The sequence below is a fragment of the Sprattus sprattus genome, assembly GCF_963457725.1.
Source record: "Sprattus sprattus genome assembly, chromosome: 16".
NCBI classification, from domain to species: domain Eukaryota; kingdom Metazoa; phylum Chordata; class Actinopteri; order Clupeiformes; family Clupeidae; genus Sprattus; species Sprattus sprattus.
In genome coordinates, this window is record NC_137914.1 from 13,722,193 (window position 1) to 13,742,501 (window position 20,309).

General features: G+C 46.2%; 1 protein-coding gene across 1 annotated transcript in view; it reads right to left on the reverse strand.

Annotated features, from left to right (window-relative positions):
- Positions 1 to 469: 469 nt before the first annotated feature.
- The window catches only part of plxnb3 (plexin B3), a 42,451-nt gene continuing 22,611 nt past the window's right edge, over positions 470 to 20,309 (reverse strand). Inside the window, exons 9-36 of the mRNA XM_080853493.1 lie at positions 20,111 to 20,219; positions 18,710 to 18,835; positions 18,112 to 18,225; positions 17,603 to 17,693; positions 17,218 to 17,384; positions 16,284 to 16,435; positions 15,366 to 15,468; positions 14,412 to 14,548; positions 13,521 to 13,697; positions 13,215 to 13,374; positions 12,760 to 12,984; positions 11,145 to 11,303; positions 10,515 to 10,663; positions 9,495 to 9,595; positions 8,794 to 9,011; positions 7,134 to 7,312; positions 6,883 to 6,949; positions 6,527 to 6,673; positions 5,757 to 5,916; positions 5,390 to 5,493; positions 5,016 to 5,103; positions 4,583 to 4,749; positions 4,129 to 4,289; positions 3,120 to 3,267; positions 2,514 to 2,578; positions 2,150 to 2,225; positions 1,626 to 1,700; positions 470 to 979 (exon numbers count right to left, since the gene is read on the reverse strand). Of these exons, the coding sequence (XP_080709619.1) occupies positions 875 to 979; positions 1,626 to 1,700; positions 2,150 to 2,225; positions 2,514 to 2,578; positions 3,120 to 3,267; positions 4,129 to 4,289; positions 4,583 to 4,749; positions 5,016 to 5,103; positions 5,390 to 5,493; positions 5,757 to 5,916; positions 6,527 to 6,673; positions 6,883 to 6,949; positions 7,134 to 7,312; positions 8,794 to 9,011; positions 9,495 to 9,595; positions 10,515 to 10,663; positions 11,145 to 11,303; positions 12,760 to 12,984; positions 13,215 to 13,374; positions 13,521 to 13,697; positions 14,412 to 14,548; positions 15,366 to 15,468; positions 16,284 to 16,435; positions 17,218 to 17,384; positions 17,603 to 17,693; positions 18,112 to 18,225; positions 18,710 to 18,835; positions 20,111 to 20,219 (3,730 nt within the window). The 3' untranslated portion in view covers positions 470 to 874. The remainder of the gene's footprint in view (positions 980 to 1,625; positions 1,701 to 2,149; positions 2,226 to 2,513; positions 2,579 to 3,119; positions 3,268 to 4,128; positions 4,290 to 4,582; positions 4,750 to 5,015; positions 5,104 to 5,389; positions 5,494 to 5,756; positions 5,917 to 6,526; positions 6,674 to 6,882; positions 6,950 to 7,133; positions 7,313 to 8,793; positions 9,012 to 9,494; positions 9,596 to 10,514; positions 10,664 to 11,144; positions 11,304 to 12,759; positions 12,985 to 13,214; positions 13,375 to 13,520; positions 13,698 to 14,411; positions 14,549 to 15,365; positions 15,469 to 16,283; positions 16,436 to 17,217; positions 17,385 to 17,602; positions 17,694 to 18,111; positions 18,226 to 18,709; positions 18,836 to 20,110; positions 20,220 to 20,309) is intronic.

Here is a 20,309-nt window from a genome sequence, read left to right on the forward strand (position 1 = left end):
ATGAGGAAACATGTTTTGCTTTGGCACTTGCACTCAGTAACCATGGCGATGGCTGGTTAACGGTTTTGATACTACCCCCCGCCCCCTCTAAGTCTGATTATCTCCTGATGTAAGTGAATTACACTTTCATTTTAAGTAAACTGGAAAACAGTGCTGGTTCCACTAAATTCAGTACAATTTCAAGGGATAGAGCTACCTCTCACACATCAGATGATATGAGAATAGTTGTTAAGAATTCAAAATTTAAAAGTAACATACTGGTTCTTTCAGTGGTATGTATACTTTACATATAGTGGTTACCACATTGGGACCTCACACAATATCAGTAGCAGTGGTACAGACTGACTGAGCTGGGCACATACAAGCATTTGAGCTTATGGAGAAGCACTCAACCACAAATAAATACACCTCCCTCCCACCCCTAATATTAATTTATCCAATATATTAATTTACGGAAGAATTAGCCAAGCTCACCTTACACATACACACTCTCCTGATAATAAAAAACACACTTCAAATGAACCAACACAAGGACAAGAAAGAGTAACACAGATCTCTGTGGCATTGTAAATGTCCTTCCAGTACAGTCCCCGTATCTTGTCCTTTTCATGTTGTTATTTCCAGTAACGCACGTCTTTCCCTTTTACTTCCCACTGTTCCAAACAGATGCCAGAGATGGGGTGTATCAAATGTCAGGGCAGGAAGTAAAGACAGCTTAGAGTTCTCATTTTGGTTCAACTGCTGGCTTTCACCCGTTGATTGAAGTTTTGCACGACAGGCAGTTCATTGGTCAGATTCATCCTCCTGGTCAACACTAACTCAGACACAGAGTGTAAGTTCAGGAGTCAAGGTTCATAGGTCATGGGGGGAGGGGTCACAGGTCAGTGACTTTGTTCTCCACGAGGGCGGCGACTTGTTGGAGTCGGTAGGCCAACTGCATCTTCTGTCCCGCCGCATCCTCCTCCAGCGACATGATGATCTGCAGAAACCACAGGGGAAGCGTTTTTAATTTGTGCTGATGTTTCAGTGACCATGGTGATTTTTCGTCAGCCAATGTTTTTTTTAAGTCAAGGCAGGTGTCTTCTTTTAAGTCAAGTCCGGTGTATTAGGAATTATGATTGTGCAGTACTTTTCAATGGCTTTTTTCTATTGTCTGTAGTTTCTCTTTGAAGACTTTGTATGGTATTTCAACATCAAAAGACAGATGTGGGGGGAAAAACAACACATTGCAGCGATGTAACCTACTGAAGAATTTGATATGCATCACATCCCGACAGAGATGAATTTCAGAACTGAGACAAGACCGCCAGTGGCTCTCTTATCCACCTTTTCTTACTTTCATTCTAACTGCCTTGGTCAGCACCTTGGTTAATTAAGGTTTTCTTTTCATAGCCACGCTAAACATAAAACATCAGTAGACAGCCCCTCCAGAACACATCCCGCTCCTGGGAGCTTTTTCATGGAATATTCATGAGGTGCTTCCCACATTGTGAAAGATGAGAACGGAGAGACCAACGCATAAATCTAAATATGGCTCCCTGTGCCTTCGCGAGAGTGTTGGCTGAAGAGCTGTGCGAGGGGTCCAGGAAGAGTTAGGGAGGAGCCACGGAAGGGCAGACACTTACCTGGTCGTAGTACTTGTTGATGTACTTGTAGAGTTCATGCAGGGCCACCACACTGTTCATCTCAGACGCAAAGCTCTGAGAACAAAGTGAACGGGGTGAGTAACAAAGCGGGTGAGTAACAAAGCTAAAAATACATTTCAAAACACACTCAACAGCATGTGACCCATTCGAGTGAATGCGGAAGTGTCCTGACAAAAGCTCAAACAGGCTCAGGAGTCCGGAAGATATTAATAAACTCCTTCTCATGATGATGCAGATCGCCTTTCAGGGGCAAACCCCAGTGTCAGAAAGCTGTTATAGTACAAGCAACAGTGCTCATTGGTGTATTCACTTGGGCTTAATATGGGAAGTCATTAAAGTATGTAAGATTTGCAATATAGCATGAAAAATATAATGAAACTTAACATTACTAAATGTCTGACTTAAATGTCTTTAAAATCAGGTTGACCAGCATTGCTTTGAAAGATTACAATCTCATATATTGTTAAATAAAGATGTATATAGGATATAGGATAATTACTTACTCCCGATAACTCAGTGAGTGTCGAGTTCATCTCCTGGTAGCAGCCTGAACCGGAGCTGTGAATGTCACTGTAATACCTGCAAAATGAACAGTAACATAACCACATTAACCTCCAGATGTACAGACAATCCTAAGGACCATTTTTTCATTTACAACTGCATTTGAACACTTAACCATTTTAATTTCAATTCATAGTTTTAATTTGAAGTTGTACTTCAAACAACACAGACTAACTAGAATGTACAAACACAGCTGGGTATGGTTAGACACAGACATGAGAGCAATGCAAACTATTCAGTATTATTTTTTTTGGTAAACAGTATCTAAACCTGTGGCTAAGCAGAAATCATGGCTCTTTCTCTCACCTCTCCACCAGCTGCTTGTACCTGGGAATCTCCCTGGCATACAGAAGCTTATTAACAGGAGAGTCCTGGAGGAGAAGAGGGAACAATGATCAAGCAGTCAACAGCTGTGCAAAATATCATGGTTGCACTGAATAAGATCAAAACGAAACTGGAGAAATCAGTGAACTAGCACTGGTTAGCGGAGAAGTAGTACCCATAACCTTTTGACAAGGGTCATAAAAGGGTCAAACATTTATGGTGCAGTTAGTCAGGCAAGACAAATGTATTCAATTTAGTGTTATATAAATGTTGCCATTGACATTGGCATTACAACTCAGTGTTCCATGTAAAGTATGGTTAATAACTCCTCAAGGCAGAGCTAACAGACTTTCTACACTTTAAAGAGAAGAGGCTAATTCCCAAGTGGTATTCGATGATTAAAAAAGTGCTTAGCAAGCACTTGTTTAGAAACTCCATCTCAAACTTGAACTCAGTATCATGCAGGCATACATTATAAATTACAGCAATGCTGGTGTTGCTTAAAAACTGAGCCCTTGAACTTGCTACATGTCAATTCCAATTCCTTCAGCGAAAAAGAATGTCGGAGTGGATTGGAGGTGCACCTACCCGCCCCACTTTGTGCTCCGAGGTGGTGCAGGAGTCGATGAAGGTCTGTGCGATGACTGAGAGCACGGCGTCCACGCTGTCCGTGACCTGCACGTCGAACACAAACTGCGGGTTCTTCAGGATGTTCACCCAGAACCTCAGGGGAAGGCTGCAGAGGCGGACACAGAAAGACATTTACATTTACACTTAGTCATTTAGCAGACGCTTTTGTCCAAAGCGACGTACAACGGAGAGAACAGTCAAGCTAAGAGCAATAAAACCTGGTGTAACAATAAATACTACTTTTTTTTTAAGGAATTAAAACGACATAGAAAGAAAACGAAGTGCGGGACTGTCACTGCTTAAGTGCAAGTTAAGCTAAGGTGCCATTTAGGAAGGGAGGTGCTCTCAGACAAGACAGACAAGAAAGAAACTCTACTACGGTCACTACATTAAAGGACCAGCACTCAGAGTCGTCCCCTCTGCACTTGTTAATGACTTTATGGATCCCTGATGGCACATTCAAAAACGGTTTACTTCAATGAACTCTAAATCTTTGCATTCATTACAGCTCGCTCAAACCACAGCCAATCTAGCAAGTGGCCACTTATTATGAGTATGTATGATAGCTGCAGAGTTTATGAGGGTGAAGGGAAAGGCACCACATACAGGAGAATGGAACGGACCAGGTTTGCTAGAACACTCGCTACACTGCTTGAGATGTAGTTACAAGAGATGTATTTTCCACCATGCAAGGCCAGACATTCCACACAATCTCAGGGGCTGGCCTACTGTGATGAATCACACCGGTAAATCATGTTTGAATACAACATAGTATCTTGTATGATTTACAACACTGCTGCAACTCAAAAATGTATCCTAGACAAGGACATTCAAGGGCGTGTTTTCCATCCTGTTTGGAGGGGGCATGTTTATGCTGCGCCCCACATTAGTGCTGCTGCTTAAACAGATAGGACACAGACAGCAACCAGCAGCAGTATATTTGGCTCCATTTGAAGCCTGAGGTCACCTGTTGGTTTTCCAGATATGAACCGTCTCTGGGTCATCAATGCCATGCTTCTCTGCCATGTCGTCCAGGAAGTCGAAGAAGTACCGGACGGCAATGGGCGGCGGCCGCTTGGTGCTGAGGATGGCCACAAACACGTCGTCCACGAACTTCTGCAGAGTGCCCTGAGGGGTGGAAGAATACATTTGTTGCACTGCAGTTATATCCAAGTTCAGAGTATCCACTAGGTGTCTAGTTTCTATGAACAGGGGTGCTTTGGCCCTCTTTATTTTTCATACTGTGTGTGTGTGTGTGTGTGTGTGTGTGTGTGTTTGTGTGTGTGTGTGTGTGTTTTCCTTCATTGTGAGTAGGTGGCCCTCTCTCTCTACCTAATGCTGTGTGTGCATGTGTGTGTGTGTGTGTGTGTGTGTGTGTGTGTTTATGTGTATGTGTGTGTGTGAATGTGTGTGTGTGCTACCTTCATGGAGAGCAGGCGTGTGAGGTAGATCTCAGGGATGGCCTTGGCCCTCTCTCTCTCCCTCATGCTGCTCTTGCGGTGTTTGGGGATCTCTGGGTCCTCGCTGGACTTGACCAGGTGCCACAGCCTCTGGCCCTCCTCCTCCTCCCCCTCCAGCATGGGGGTCTCTGAGGGGCACACAGGGAAAGGAACTCACATCAATGTCAGCTCTTACAGTGGGAGTTCAATATGTGTTTGTATATATATTTTTTATATATATTTAATATGTTTATGGTAATATAACGTCCAAAAAAATTATAGTACAAAATAAGAGTTGATACCATTAACATTAAGAGCTCTATGCAAAACTGAACTAGCTGTTTAACCTTGTGAGTTGCTTTGTGGGTTATAATTAGTTGTTATTTTCTTTTTGGGAAAACTTGTGAAGACTTACTCTCCCCAGTCTGGTAGACCTGATTGATGCCCATGACAACGGAGCTCTGAGAGCGAGGTATGAGTGCTACTGTGGCCAAATCTGGGACCTGGAGAAGACAGGAGAGAGGGGAGGACAGCGGAGGAGAGGAAAAGGAGGAGCACAGGGTGTGAGAGAGAAGAAGGAGATAAAAGAAGAGAGGACAGGAAGGGATGACAGAGGTAGCAAGAGTGAAGAGTAAAGGTAGAACAGACGAAGAAGAGAGGGAGAGCAGATGGTCAGACAGAGGAGAGAAAGGAGAGAGCACAGATGAAGAGGGCAACTTTTAAAGTGAATGTGGAAAAATAATAACATCAATATTACATTTGAACTCTGGGACTGAGAGCCACTGGTACCTTGTAGTGCTGCAGGCTGTTGATTTTCTTCCAGCGACCCTGGATAATGCCGGTCACATCATCATCTGATAGGGTCAGGTGGCCTGCCTGGCCTGCCCTCCATTCTGGGAAAGCAAGGGGACCAATAATCAATCAATCCCCCTTTAAATGGCCGTGCCTGTTCACCAGGGCTGCATTTTAGATGTGCTTACAGCTGTTTAACTCTCTGCCCTTTTTTGATTAGCTTTTTCATCGCAAGGTCATGCATGTCACTCTGAACATTAAACCATTTCATTGTTTGTTTGTGTGTGTGTGTGTGTGTGTGTGTGTGTGTGTGTGTGTGTGTGTGTGTGTGTGTGTGTGTGTGTGTGTATGCACTGTGCCATACCCAGATCCAGAGAGTCGGCTGAGGGTCTCTGTGAATAGGGCATCCCTTTGTAGAGCTGGTCCAGGATCTTGTCCTTCACCTGGGTGATGGTGTCAATGTCCAACACCTTCACCGGGCAGGCCTGCACCTCCACACCACTCTTCACCATCACCGTCAGGGTCTGTCAAAAAAAGACTAAACCAGTCATTCTCTCTCTTTTAATCACTGGCCGGTGCTCTGTGTCAAAGCTATGGATTGCATTTAAGAGGGACTGATTAGAGGATGAAGTAGATCCTAAAAGTGTTTGTAAATGTGACGCATAGTATACAGATGGTTATTAAAAATGTGTTTAGAATATGGACACTGGTCTCACAGCACAGTATGCTTCTGGTGTAATAGCTCTGGTTACGTGTGGTCAGAGCATAGGCATGTTGGGTTGGAGTTGTTAGATTCGGACAGCTGGTCTCGGCTGCCTGTCCACTGCTGTAATGCAGGGACTACTAAAGTGAGGAGAGCAGCAGAACGAATGGGGCCCTCTGGTGTGGCTGTGTGACGAATGGTGAGGGGAAATATTGGAGGATAAACAGATCATCCAGATACACACACAGATGGTGAACAAGAGAAAAAGAGAAAGAGAGCAAGAGAGAGAGAGAGAGAGAGAGAGAGAGAGGGAATGAGGAAGAGAATGTAGGGAGGGGTTGATGTGACAAAGAGACACAGAGAGAAAGAGACAAAATAAAAGAGAGAGGAAGGGAGATGGCACTAAACAGAGAGAGAGAGGAAACACATACCATGGATGTGTAATCGATGTCTTCCCTCAGGAGATGGCTGTCATTTAGCGTGCGTTTAGCCTTGCCTGTCACAGCGTCCACTGGCCCTTTGTCCACCTGGTACTTAATGGCCCTGTAGAGCATGTATAGAGGCTCGCCTGCCACCTCCTGTGGACAAACACACACACACACACACACACACACACACACACAAATGAATCAATGAACAGAAAAGAGCCATCCAATTTGACATACATCAGAACTCAATGCTTCCTGGACAATTTGTTTGGAGTGCATAATAAATTATCATATCAAACGTCCCCAGCCTGATCACAGATGACTCTCTTGAGCCAGAAGCATGAAGATGATTCACTGACCTTGAGGAAGGAGTAGAGACATATGGACATCCAGTTGGTCAGCATCTTCTCCACCACCGTCTCAGTCCTGATGTAGGAGACATGACACATTCAACCCTCGGAACCTGAGTTACACACTCAACCCTGAGTTACACATTTAACCCTGAGTTACACCTGACATTATGCTGGCCTAATCTATTAATTAGGCTATACATGTCATAAATAGATTATGAGAGACTGAGACCGCCGGCCCCCTTGTCAAGGTGACCCACCTGCGCAGCATGAGCTTGGGGTTCTTGTCCACGTACTGATGCACCAGGTCGCTCAGCAGCGTCTTCATGATGTCGGTGAAGTACTCCAGCTTGTCGTGAAGTGCCATGGTGAGCAGCGAGGCCACGTAGCCGCGGTCGCGCTGTGAGAAGCTCTGCTGGGCCTCCAACGTGTGGATGAACTACAGGAGGAGGCAGAGGAGGAGGAGGAGGAGGAGGAGGAAGAGGAAGAGGAGGAGGGGTAGGGGAGAGACAACACCATTAGCCTAGAGGCCAGAGCCACAGGGGAGGCTCGACATGACAGTTATTGTGCTTGTGAAGGGAGGCCGTGCCTAAACAACAACACAGGGGTGAGGAGAACAGAAACAACAACAGCAGCGGGATCTGTCTATAGGTCGGGAAACAGAGCCAGCAGGATGGAGTGACAAGGCAAAGGGCCATCATTACACACAGCAACAGATGAACAATATTGGATTGATGGCAAACATAGGACCATTACTGCTGTGGAAATGACACAGTGGTGTCATTTTGACTTTGAGTATATATATGGTAGCAGAATAAATGTCAATGGTGTGAAGAACAGAACAAGGATATCACCAGTCATAATCAGAAGAGCATTAGCAACTGAGACTGAGACAAAGACTTTATGTCTGAACACAGATCCACCTGGAAAACCTGACCCGTTCTGTGCTAGAATGTGTTGCTAAGGCAGTGCATTGCTGGGTTTCCATCACAGGGATGAACTTTGATCAGAAGTCAACTACACCCTCCCAGCCTGTGCAAGAGAGAAGGAGGATGCGTCGTGATTAGCAGTGAAGTATTCATATTTCATTATGACTCCTGGGTGAAATGAACGTAGCATCATATGCTCAGTAAGTGCTGCACATCATTTTGTTAAGGAACTATCTGGGTGTTGCTAAAGGTGTTGCAAAAATCCTTCAAAAGACCACGTCCGTCTGCTGTTAAAGAAGTGACAGTTGTGAAGCGCATGGGTGACATCAGTCTCCTCCAAACTGAGCGGAAGGCTGAGAAAACGGAGATGAAAAACTGTGGATGAATAATTAAGGGCGATGAAATATTAAAGCAGGCTTCTGTCTCTTTTTGTTTAGTCATCACAGGGCTCAAGAGTAGCACAGTATGCGTGCGCTTTACTGAATATACGTAACACAGCGCCTCTGCAGGATGCTCATCTATATTTCAGAGGAGGTGCATGGTTTTATAAACATGTGGTCCGCTCATAGCATCTTTGCATTTCAACAGCATCTTATCAAAGAGATGCTCTCCCATATATTCTTACTCACAGCATTTGCATGGGATGAGGGCATGTCGCACACACACACACACACACACACACACACACACTTCTCATTACGATCTTCTGCCCTGTCTGTGGGCGGGGAGGTAGGATATTTCCTGACTTGCTGTCCAAAGTGTCACCCAACACACCCACACACCCACCCACCAGCTGATCAGATGCCGTGTTAATGAGCCTCGTGAGGGGTGGAGGGTGAGGCCCTCCAGTCACATTCACAGCCACATCACAAGATTGAGCTCTGATGCCAGAGGCAAATGGTTCAAACACATTTCCTGTTCCTGATACACCTCCATAGAGCATTCAGATGCAGTGTCTGGCTGAACCTGGAGAGGGCAGCATTGAGCTCACCCGGATGAGGAAGAGCCTGTTGTTGAGCAGGTTGTTGAGCTGGCCCAGGCCCTGCTCCACCGTCTGCCGTCGCGAGTCGGGTAGGTCCAGGTTCTGGCTCAGTGGTGCCCCCTTCTGGCCAGGAAAGAAGATGCGCTCCGCGTACGTGCGGTAGTCCAGCAGGGGGATCCCCGGCCCCCCCACATCACTGCTCAGGTCCATCATCTCTGTCATCAGGTCTGGGGGAGGACGGAGAAGAGAGCAGAGGAGAGGAGAGGAAAATAGGGGAGAAGAGAAGAGAGGAGAGGAGAAGGAGGAAGAGAGCAGAGGAAAAGAGAGGAGGAGAGAAGTAGAGAGAAGATAGGATGAGAATTATGTCGCAGAGGAATGTAAAATGGAAAAGACAGGAATAAAACAGAGAGAGAAAGAGAGAGAGAGAAAAAGACAGAGTAACAGGGTCAGGAATAATGCCAGGCAAGCCATTATGCAAGATGTATTTGGATGCGATTTAGGCAGTCTAGTTACTGGATAATTATCCGTGTTTTTGGCTGCTGTTGCTACAGTTTCGTGCCTACTGGCAACAACATGCCTTGAAAAATGCAACATGTCGGAGAATTATTTTCCGCCACATTTTGGTCTACTACACAGACAGAAAAAGCCCGTGCAAGAGAGCGAGCACAAGCTGCTTGGTGGAGCCGCCGGCTCTCGGAGCTGGCTGGTACCTGTGAACTCTTTCCGGCACTGATCGCCAACATTGATCTCCAGCGTCTCCAACTGGACCAGAACCTTCTTGTAGTCTCGCAGGGCCTGCTTACTCTTCCTCCTGGAGATGCCAAAAACGATGTTATGTGCGAGAAGACAAGGGCAACTGTTGAACCCCCCCCCCCCCATTCATCTTCATGCTTTCTTCTGCCAAAACGTTTTTATTTTTTTCTCCCTTTCCTCTCTGTCTCTCGCTGATGAATGGTGAATATTCTCAGCATGTGGCTCTCTTTTGTTCCTTCCAGGCTATGGATTACTCTTCTGTAATAGGATCAAATTACCAGGCTTGACTGGAGCTTTCGCCCACAGTCATTTACAATTTCATACTACGGGGAAGAGCGACAGTTGGGTGCATTGAACGGAGCATGTGTGCCCACACCTGCCCGTATTATCCCACACGACACAGGCAACGAGCACTGGAGCCCCGACATGCCGTCTTCTCTAAGGCCTATTCACAGCCACTCATCCTGTGTGGAATGTGTCAGATTGGGAGAACGCATCTCATGTGGACGTGAGAGCGATGCATAGTAACAACGGTATCTGTGGCTTATCCATACCAGCATGGTGCCAAGGCCGATGCAGGGGTTTAAGCCTGTGAGTGAACTGTTGATTAGATACGTACGCAGAATGTATCATCAGGCAGCGCTTCAGAGTCGTGACTAAAAGAACACAGTGTCCCTCTACATGTGGATGTCTGATCTGTGGCCATATCAGCGAGGCAAGGCATGCTATATTTGTGGCAGTTATCAGATTTTGATTGACATTTGGTCAATCGATAGAGCTGTGTATCCAAACTGAATTATATGATCAGCTCATTTATCAAAGTCTCCCTGCGATCTCAGCAAACAACCTTAGTTCTCGTCCTTTACCATAGTACTGTGTGTGTGTGTGTGTGTGTGTGTGTGTGTGTGTGTGTATACGTCCACAGTGATGCTTGTATTCTTGTGTGTGTGTGTGGGGTGGGTGGGGTACTCTCTAACCTGTACATGAGGATGATGACCAGCACCACCAGCACCACCACTGCAGCGCTGGCCGCCAGCCCCACCTGAGCTGCCAGGGGTACGGGGGACGGGTCGTCTGTGTCATACTGCACTGGGCCCAGGTCAAACTCCAGCTTCCCCATCTTCACCTGACACAGGGAACACAGCCACAATCACGCTACGGTTAGCTAGCCCTGACACACATTCTCTATTACAAAGACGCACCAGTTAGAACTCTCACACACACTTACACCAGTCAGAACACAATCTCCCTCACAAACACACCCTGATTATGCGCATACACACACCACATGACACCTCATCCGATTCATTAGAACATATGTAATTGCCCAGCTATTGCAAGTTATAAACTGGTAATACCAGTCGAGTCATTTCAGACAGGTTTGGATCATATAAGAATGTTTGTGTGTGCCTGAACATATGTGCATGTGTGTGTGTGTGTGTAAAGGAATGCATGCATGTTTGTCTCTGTTGAAACAACACTGGACAAATTCACAGGCAGAACCCGGAAGATGTGCAGATGTGTGAATATTGGAATGTTGTGCTTTGTCAGAACATCCATGACGTTTATGAGTGAGGTGTGTGTGCGCGCGTGTGTGTGTCACTCACTTGCAGTCTGGGCAACTCTGACTCGTCTGTGCCAAGTGGCTGTTCCTCCGGAGGTTCGCAGTACAGGTGTGTGCTGTCCAGCGTCTTCACATCACACTTTTGGTTCCCCAGCTGAGCCACCACCTCCTCACGGGTCATGGCCAGCATCAAGCCTTCACCCTGAACAACCACACACACATCATCAACATCAGACCTTCACCCTGAACAACCACACACACACATCATCAACATCAGACCTTCACCCTGAACAACCACACACATCATCAACATCAGACCTTCACCCTGAACAACCAGACACACATCATCAACATCAGACCTTTACCTTTTACACTGAACAACTAGGACACACATCATCATCATCAGGCCTTTAGCCGAACGGCTAGACACACAGCATCATCATCATCAGGCCTTCACCATGAACACTTTTACCCTGAACATCCAGACAGACAACGTAACCATCATCAAGACTATCAAAACTTCAAACTTTCGCGAATCAAACTTTCGCGAATCAACTTTCGAGAATCAAGCAGGTAGACTCTAGCTGTGAGGTTGCAGTATCGAGCGTACTGAAAATAGGGCCAAGTGATAACGAGGTGTGACTTTTTCCACTACCATGTTTTTGGGATGCAAATATATCACTCTTTTGAACACATAATGTTTTGGGAAGGGAAACGTTTTATTTTGCTGGGTCTAGCAAACCTGCCGGACTACTTTCGGTTTGACCAAAACTGGACGAGAACTCTGCTCAAAGGACGCTGCGGTCGGTTAGTCAGCGTGATTGCATGACACTGGTGATGGGGGATGCCATATAGATTCATGTCAAAAATCCCGAACTATCCCTTTAAACAAAACCCACACTCAGGCTGATGACTCGCTGATGACTCATGGAAAACTCACTCCTCAAAAGTCATCACAAGTTAGAGACACTGGAGTCGTCACAAGCTAGAGACAGTAGTCCCACTGCTAAACGTCAAGTATCAATACCAAACAGCATCTGCATAACCAGCAGCTCATTCATATACAGCACCTCAATAGCACAACATTAAAACCTCATATACTCAACACCAAACCACCCATCCCAATTCATCACCAACTATGAAGCATAGATCCACCTTTAAGTGCATCTGTGTTCGGAACAGCAACAGTATATGGAAAATTACAAATGAGTTACTCCCCTTGAGTCACTGCAAGGTGCAACAGTCCCTTTGCGTTATTATTCCGCATCAAAGAGCATCAGCACTGTTATCAGTATCAACATAACCTTATCAACAGCGGAGCGTCCATAAAACATCAACGTCAGCATCACACCACCACAGACCACATTTCCCCTGCACACAATCAGCAGCATATCACCACTGACATCAGCATCAGCAGAAAAAGCAACCCAAACAAACCACAGTCTCCCCTTATTGAACTCCACCAGTCATACCAAATACCAACAGAGAACCAATGAAACCAAAACATCAATAGACTATACCTCACAACAGGGAAACAGAAGTTCACAGTCACAATTCCAATGATAATGTGTGCCTGTATATAACAATGGCTGTACTGAAATAGATTATTCAATTCAACACAGCAAAGACAGGAGGGGTCATTTAAAAAGGTCTCTGACCTCCACGGCGATCACCCCTCCTGGTTTGAAGCGGTAGGGGGTGTCTGCTAGGTCGGAAAGCGTTGGGTCAGGGTGGAATGTGAATTTCTTCCCCGTGATGCTTTCAAAGTCCAGCTTCAAGTCGTCCAGCTCGAACCACACGCTGACCACCTTCCAGTCTCGAGGAACCTCTGGGGTCAGGCAAGTCATCCGGTCTGACATCACGTCAACACAGCGCTCCTGTTTCTGCAGTAAAAACAATCCACAAGAAAGCATCAAGGCCTTGATCTACGCAGCCTTTAAAATAATCTCCTAGAAAAAAGTAGCGGTTCTGCATCAGCTACAAGCGAACAAATGCATTAGTATCTTAGTGCGAGAAATGTTAAGACCTCAGCACGGTAATGACTTGTTTTTACTTCACTGTAATCCAGCAGGATTAGGTACAGTAAATCTGCAGCTTCTGTAAAGTGGTGTACCTTTATCCAGCTACTGTTGAAGGCCACATGGGGACTTCTTAGAGACAAGTATCGTCTCCTTCGCACCAGGAAGTTGCCCACCGGCTCCATCAACATGGACATCATTGGCTGCTGGATAATGTCAAAGTTCTCCCCTCTCACTGTGATCCTCCGTCCGCCCCTAGAAAGCATCGACACAAGAACGTTTTTTTTTTTTTTTTTTTTTTGAAACGCCAGGCGTAATTGGAAAGCTCTCGCTCTCTCACAGTGTAATTAGACATCTTCCTCACTGGGGGGTAGGATACTTTTAAAACATGCGCGGCTCACCCATAGAAGCTCTCGGCAGGGGCGGCATCCGTAATTATGGGGTCCTTTAAATAGCGGAACACCGCGTTTCCCACAGTCCTCTCCGCCTTTCCGAAGAGGACCCGGACCGTGAGCTCAGTGGTGTGGTTAGCGCGGGTGGTGCGGCAGACCAGCTGGGTGTCGTTCATTTCCTCCATTCTGGAGCAAGAGGGGAGAAAAGAGAGGAACAAAATACAAGAGAAATTATTAGAGTACGTTTTTTAATAATGAGTCACTCGCTATAGATTTATAGGCCCTCTGTATTTTGCACTTCCTCTAGGGTATTTGCTGTTGTCTTTGTTAATGGGTGTGCTTGAGTGGGTGCGTATCTATGTAAACACTTCCCTGTTCTGCTTGTGGGTGTGTGTTTAGCCAGGTGATCTGTTTGTGTGAGCCATTGTGCTTTTGTGCGGTTCTGTGTGATTGTTTTGTGTGTTTGTGTGCGTTGTATGTTTGTGTGTGAGTATTATGCGATATTTATTAAGCCCTAGTCCCCTCTCCGAGATAAGGATCTGCAGTACGGCTCAGGAGGCAGCCTGCTGTCCTCGTCTCTGTTTGACCTGTAAACTGCAGCAGGCACATGACACACTCTGGAATTCAGTCAGCAGGAAAGAGCCCTGTGGGGTGGGGGGGGTGGTGGCAGGGAAGGGGGCTACATAACAAGCCTCAAGCAATCATTACATCAAGACCGGTCAGCTGACCTCCTGCTTGTGTACCTTCTCCGGCTCAGTTGATAGAGCATGGAATCATGGGAGTAGGGATGACACCAACTGACTAAAATGTCTTATATGTTTACAATGATGAATGTGACTGCACTGAGGGAGGACTCTGGTGTACATGTGTACTGTATGTACGGAGTAAATATATGCTTACATGTAGCAGGGCTGCTGTCCTACAAAGGCCTTGAGGTCGCTCTTCTGGCCGGTGAGCAGGTGGGAGCCCTTTACGGTTAGACGGGTTCCACCCGACACAGGGCCCTTATCGGGCTCAATGCCTAGCAGCTGCGGGTCCTGTGACACACACACACACACACACACACACACACACGCACCCAGACACACAGGCACAAACACACATGCACACACAGAAAGAAACACACAGACACAAACACACAGACATAGACATAGACACACACAAGCAAACACACGCACACACACAAGCAAACACAGAAAGGAGAACAAACACACAGCCATTTAGACACAGACACACAGAGGAGTTCAAACACACAGACACAACAAAGAGGTAATGATGTAAGGTTTCTCTGTAGGTAAGTCAGACTTCAGAAGCCTTCAGAACACACGCTCACAACGAAAAATACTCTCCTGACATTACATAAACAACTGTGTACGAATACTGAAGATTGAAAACAAACCCCCCAATGTAACAGAGTGAAAAGAAACATTCACGTGGAACCAGGAAGGCAAAACATTTTTTAGAAGTTTTAGGTATGAAATATTTACGTCTTAAAGCCTTTGATGTTTTTTTTTTGCTTGATTTTGTATTCCTTTAACCTTAGGGCATGTTTTTCAATCATATTTTGTGGTGTGTGGTGTGGTGAACAAGCTCCAACAGTTAAGGACTGAAAGGGAGGGTGAGAGCTGCATGCTGTGTGTGTGCGTCTGGTGGTGTGTGTAAACATACTGTATGTACTCACGGTGGTTTGGGTGTGTTTTTGCGTGAACGTCTTTTAAATAGAAATGAATGTTGGATGGATATGTAGCTGTGTGTGTATCTGTGTGTGTGTGTGTGTGTGTGTGTGTGTGTGTGTGTGTGTGTGTGTCGGAGGGGCATGCAGTGTGTTTTTCGTAAATAACGGGGCCCTCTTACTTGATAAGTGAATGACTGCTGTGACTGTCCTGGTGGAGAATCTCCCACAGTGATCATGACGGGCCCTTTAATCTGTCCGCTGGGTTGCAGCTCACACACAATCCTGTGGAACAAACACAAAAACACACACACACACACACACACACGTCAGTGCCAAGCCATAGACAATTACAGCTTATTTAAAGTGCGAGCGAGAGAGAAAGAGAGAGAGAGAGAGAAAAACACACAACTCTATCTCAGGATGCTGGGTTCACTCATCAGAAATAACTCGGTAAACAGGATGTGTGATTCAGAGGCTGTGCAGTGGCACATTGTCTGAGCTGATTTCCAGGGCAGCCTTTAAAACAAGCAACACAGGCAGCGCCACCATGGCCTGCGAATACCACGTGCAAAGAACCCAGCACCAAAATGGCCTACACAAACAACCGCTTCCAGTGCAGGAAATACCAGCCCAGTCATCCACTCTCCATTAATAGTTAGAAAATGCAGCTATACTGGGTGCATGAAACAAACTGTCCAAGTGAGTTTGCAGTCCGGCTAAGGGATTTACATAGAAATGAACCATTGTATCACTATGCACGGATCAGTGGGTTCATTTATATGATCTTGAACACCCATGAAATAATGCATGCCAGTTTTTTATTGAATGCAAATTAATTCAGGGGGCACGGTCTTTCAAGGCATTTTTGATTCACACCGGTAGGATTGACATGTAAAAAAGGACTAAATGCTTCCAATAGAGTAAATTATGGCGTACCACTATGTAACCTCTATACCCCTAGATAATTGTGCATTATGAAAGAGCCAACCACAGCGAGACCACAGCCAGGCCTGAGTGTGGTGTGTGTGTGTGTGTGTGTGTGTGTGTGTGTGTGTGTGTGTGTGTGTGTGTGTCTGTGGTGTGTGTTCTGCCCTCACCTGGTGGATATGAGGTAGCCCTCAGGCAAAGGCTCACACCTCACCCCGGCCACAGTCACCCCATGCTGGATGTCCTCGAAGCGCTGGCCCAAATTGGACCCCCATATGCTCACGTGGATGCCCCCCTCTAGAGGCCCTGTGGTGGGCTGGATCTGAAGATATGACAGCACATGACAGCACACAACACACACACACACACACACACACACACACACACATACATACACAAACACACACACTTGGGTTTAGGCCATTATCAGGCTGCTTTATCTCCCAGCCTTGACTGCCTTAATGAGTGCAGCATGAGGAGCAGATGCTGAGAGGCGTTCCCGTGGGGGTGCAGAGGCGGCAGAGGGAGGGAGGGAGGGAAAGAGAGAGAGAGAGGGGGAGCGCTGCATTAACACCCTTACATTTACATCTTAGTCATTTAGCCCAGGGTTCCATCAAGAGTAGCAGAAAGATGTAAAGCGCAGTGGAAAATATAAAAGACCGTCTTAGAAAACAAGACTTCCAAACCATGTAGCAATTAATGTAAAGTTGTGAGGGCGTGCAGATTATTTGAGGTAAACCTAACAGGCTACATGTCATTCCCTGAACACTCCACTGACTCCTGTCCTTCAGGTGACAGTTATAAGGTCATAAAGAATTGATTGGTTGATCGATTACAACTACAAGAGATTGTTGGAGACACATCCATATATGCAGTATAGCAACACAGGTTTTTCTTTCTATGCATTACACTTTCAGCGCATATTCTGTTAAGCCTTTCAGCAGGTCTATGGGGCCAGGCAAGACAAAGAGAAAACCGGTCACATTCCAGTAACCAACTTCATTACACACTGACAGCCTATCATTATATATTTTTTCTATTTCATGACAGAAGCATTTTTTGTGTGTGTGTGTGTGTGCGCAAGTGTGTGTGTGCGCGTGTTACCTTGGTGATGAGGGGCGGTGGGCAGCTGTCCTCGTGACTGGCAGTGCAGGCGTCACTGTACACACACCCCGGGCTCTCTCCTCCACACCACACACACCTGTATGCGGGGGCCACCGCCCGACACTGACTGCAGTCCGACTGGCCCACCGAACAGTTGTACAGTTGCACTGATGCGTGTAAAGCAGTCAATTACAAAAAGAAAAAACACACATGCATAAATGCACGCAGGCACACAAACACAAACCAAAAAATTATTATTAGTACAATTTAACAATAAAAACACAGTCTTTCCGGGCTGATGTGTGCCAGTGAAGGAACAGCTCCAATCAATCAGATGACCCACAATCTAATTAAATCCCACTAATTTGGTCTATGCCTCACTTACGCTGTATGTTGGGTGCCGAGTCAATGCGCCGAGTCCCTCTCAGCAAGTACACTGGAGCAGAATACTCCAACTGCTTCGCTGAGTATTGATACTAACAGACACATTCACACACACACACACACACACACACACACAAACACACACACACACAGGGAATGAATCATCACCCATCGCACAGCTTCAAAGCTTCATATTTTCACACATTTTGGCTCCTTTCCAAGAGTCTCCAACTTGGCCACTGTATTTTTGGTAAAGTACGTTTTTGCTAAAAGCCCTCTGGATACTAGTACTTATATGGTACAAAATATGTAATACTTGAAGAAACTCCATGTGTGAATGCTATGATTTTCTTTATAACATACATGTAAACGTTGATAGTTAATAGCAGCTGATAAGCCCTGGCTGGTGTGTATTAACATGTGCTGATATGTGTGTATTGTTGTGTGCTGTCGGGGGAGGATGCTACAGGTTGAGTGTGTTGCCGTGTGTCGTCGTGTCTTGCTGTTTACCTGTTGAGCTGAGCACTTAAAGGTGTGCGTCTGCCCTTCCCCTCGGATGAGCGTGGCGGGCAGCAACAGCGACCTGCCCTCGATCTCCACAACGCACACGTAATCCTCCTCGTCCTGTCGAGAGGAGAGCCAAGAGGAGAGCGTGCTCAGAGATCAGCTGGCTACCAGGGGCCAGCGGGGCCGTTTGTCACCCGAGGGGAACGGAGGCGTTTAGGCCAGAGGCCTGGCGAGGTGTTAATGGGCCTCTCTAAATGCACATCCATGAAATGGCTCGTTTTATGATGAGGTCGGACATGAGGGTGAGATTGGGCCTCTTGGAGCCGTGGAGGAAAAGGGATGGGCTAGATCAGTATCAGTATGGTGGAAATGAAAATAGGCTGTTTCTATTTGTGTGTGTGTGTGTGTGTGTGTGTGTGTGTGTGTGTGTGTGTGTGACATAGAGAGATGGGGAGAGAGCAGGAGAGCATGGGGGTCTGCGTGTGTTTGAGTGTGGATAGAGAGCTGTGGTTGTGTGTATTGTGATGTATAATGCTGTGTATTGCAGCACAGTGGCATGGCATCACAAAATATGGTGAGTTACACCAGTGAACTGTGTTACCTCAAACATGTCCAGGTTCTTCCCCAGCAGGTAGAGTTCCTTATCAAAGCCCACAGGCACCAGAGGAGAGCCTTGCAGAGCCCACACACGCGGACACGAGTCCACACCCCGCGGAGACGAATCCTCCTGCAGGCGCACACACACACACACACACACACACACACACACACACACACACACACACACACACACACATCAATGCAGTTGTGAAAAAATACAGATGAAAGGATATACACGCACAAAAACATCTAAGCAAACATTCACACAGGCAGATACACAATCATGACATATAATATTAAGAGATGTCAACATATTCATATATATATATTCATATAGACAAAATATATACACAGACAGACTAACCAAAACGCATATTTGAATAAAACCCCAATACATATTAACCCCTCTCCCCTCCTCCTCCTCAACACACACACACACACACACACACACACACACACACACGTGTGCATGCACATTCATTAAAACACTTCAACTGATCCCTAAGTACACAGGTCCCGTGAAATTAAAATAAGCGCTTTTGCATGTTCTAATCGTGGCGCTGCATGGGGTACTTTCACAGACATGGATTAAGCATTAACCTCTGGACTGGAGGGTCTCTCAGCAGAGACTCTTCCACCAAAAACACATTTTAGCCAAGAGGACCTTAATCCTGTCTGACAAATAACCCTGGAAATGACTGGAGCGAGTTTAAAAAATAAATAGAAGACATGCTTTCAATTCAGCTCCTACAAAGACATGGACTATGGCTCAAAAGACTCAGAGTAAAATGAAATGGATAAAAATAGACAAAAAATGCTCAGTTGACCAAATTGATTGGGAGAACGGTTGCCTGCCCGTTACGTGTGTGTGTGTGTGTGTGTGTGTGTGTGTGCTCTTGCATGTGCATGAATGTGTGTATGCGTGTACATGAGTGGATCAGCACATGTGTGTTTGCTTGTCTGAGGTTAGAGAGCTCTCGGTCACCCTCGACACCCTCTCTCACACACTCAAAACTGCACAATGTATAATGGGCTGGTGTGGGCAGCTCCTGTCCTGTGTGTGTGCATGTGTGTGTGTGCATGTGTGCATTTTGGTGTGTGTGTGTGTGTGTGTGTTTGCTACGAGCCCGGGATATGGCTCGGGATAGGCAGCTCCTTCTGTGTTTGTGTATTTGTATGTCTGTCTACCAGTCAGACCCCTAACCTAAAAGCTGACTACGATGAGTTTGTGTGGGCAGCTCCTGTTGAGTGTGTGCGTGGGCACATGCACGTGTGTGTGTGTGTGTGTGTGCGTGCATTTATGTGTGTTCCTTACCCCTGACTTGTACATGATGGGCTGTTGTGGGTAGCTCCTATTCAGCGTGTGTGTGTGTGTGTGTGTGTGTGTGTGCGCGTTCCTTACCCCCGAGTTATATATGATGGGTTGACGTGGGCAGCTCCTCTGGTGAGTGCACACTTCATCCAGGGCACACCAGTGACATGGCCACCTGCTCCCCACACATGCCATACACCTGCAGAACACACACCATATAAACTATGTTAACACACACACACGCACTGCAGAAGGGAACAATTATCACACGCATCAAATATACCTGCAG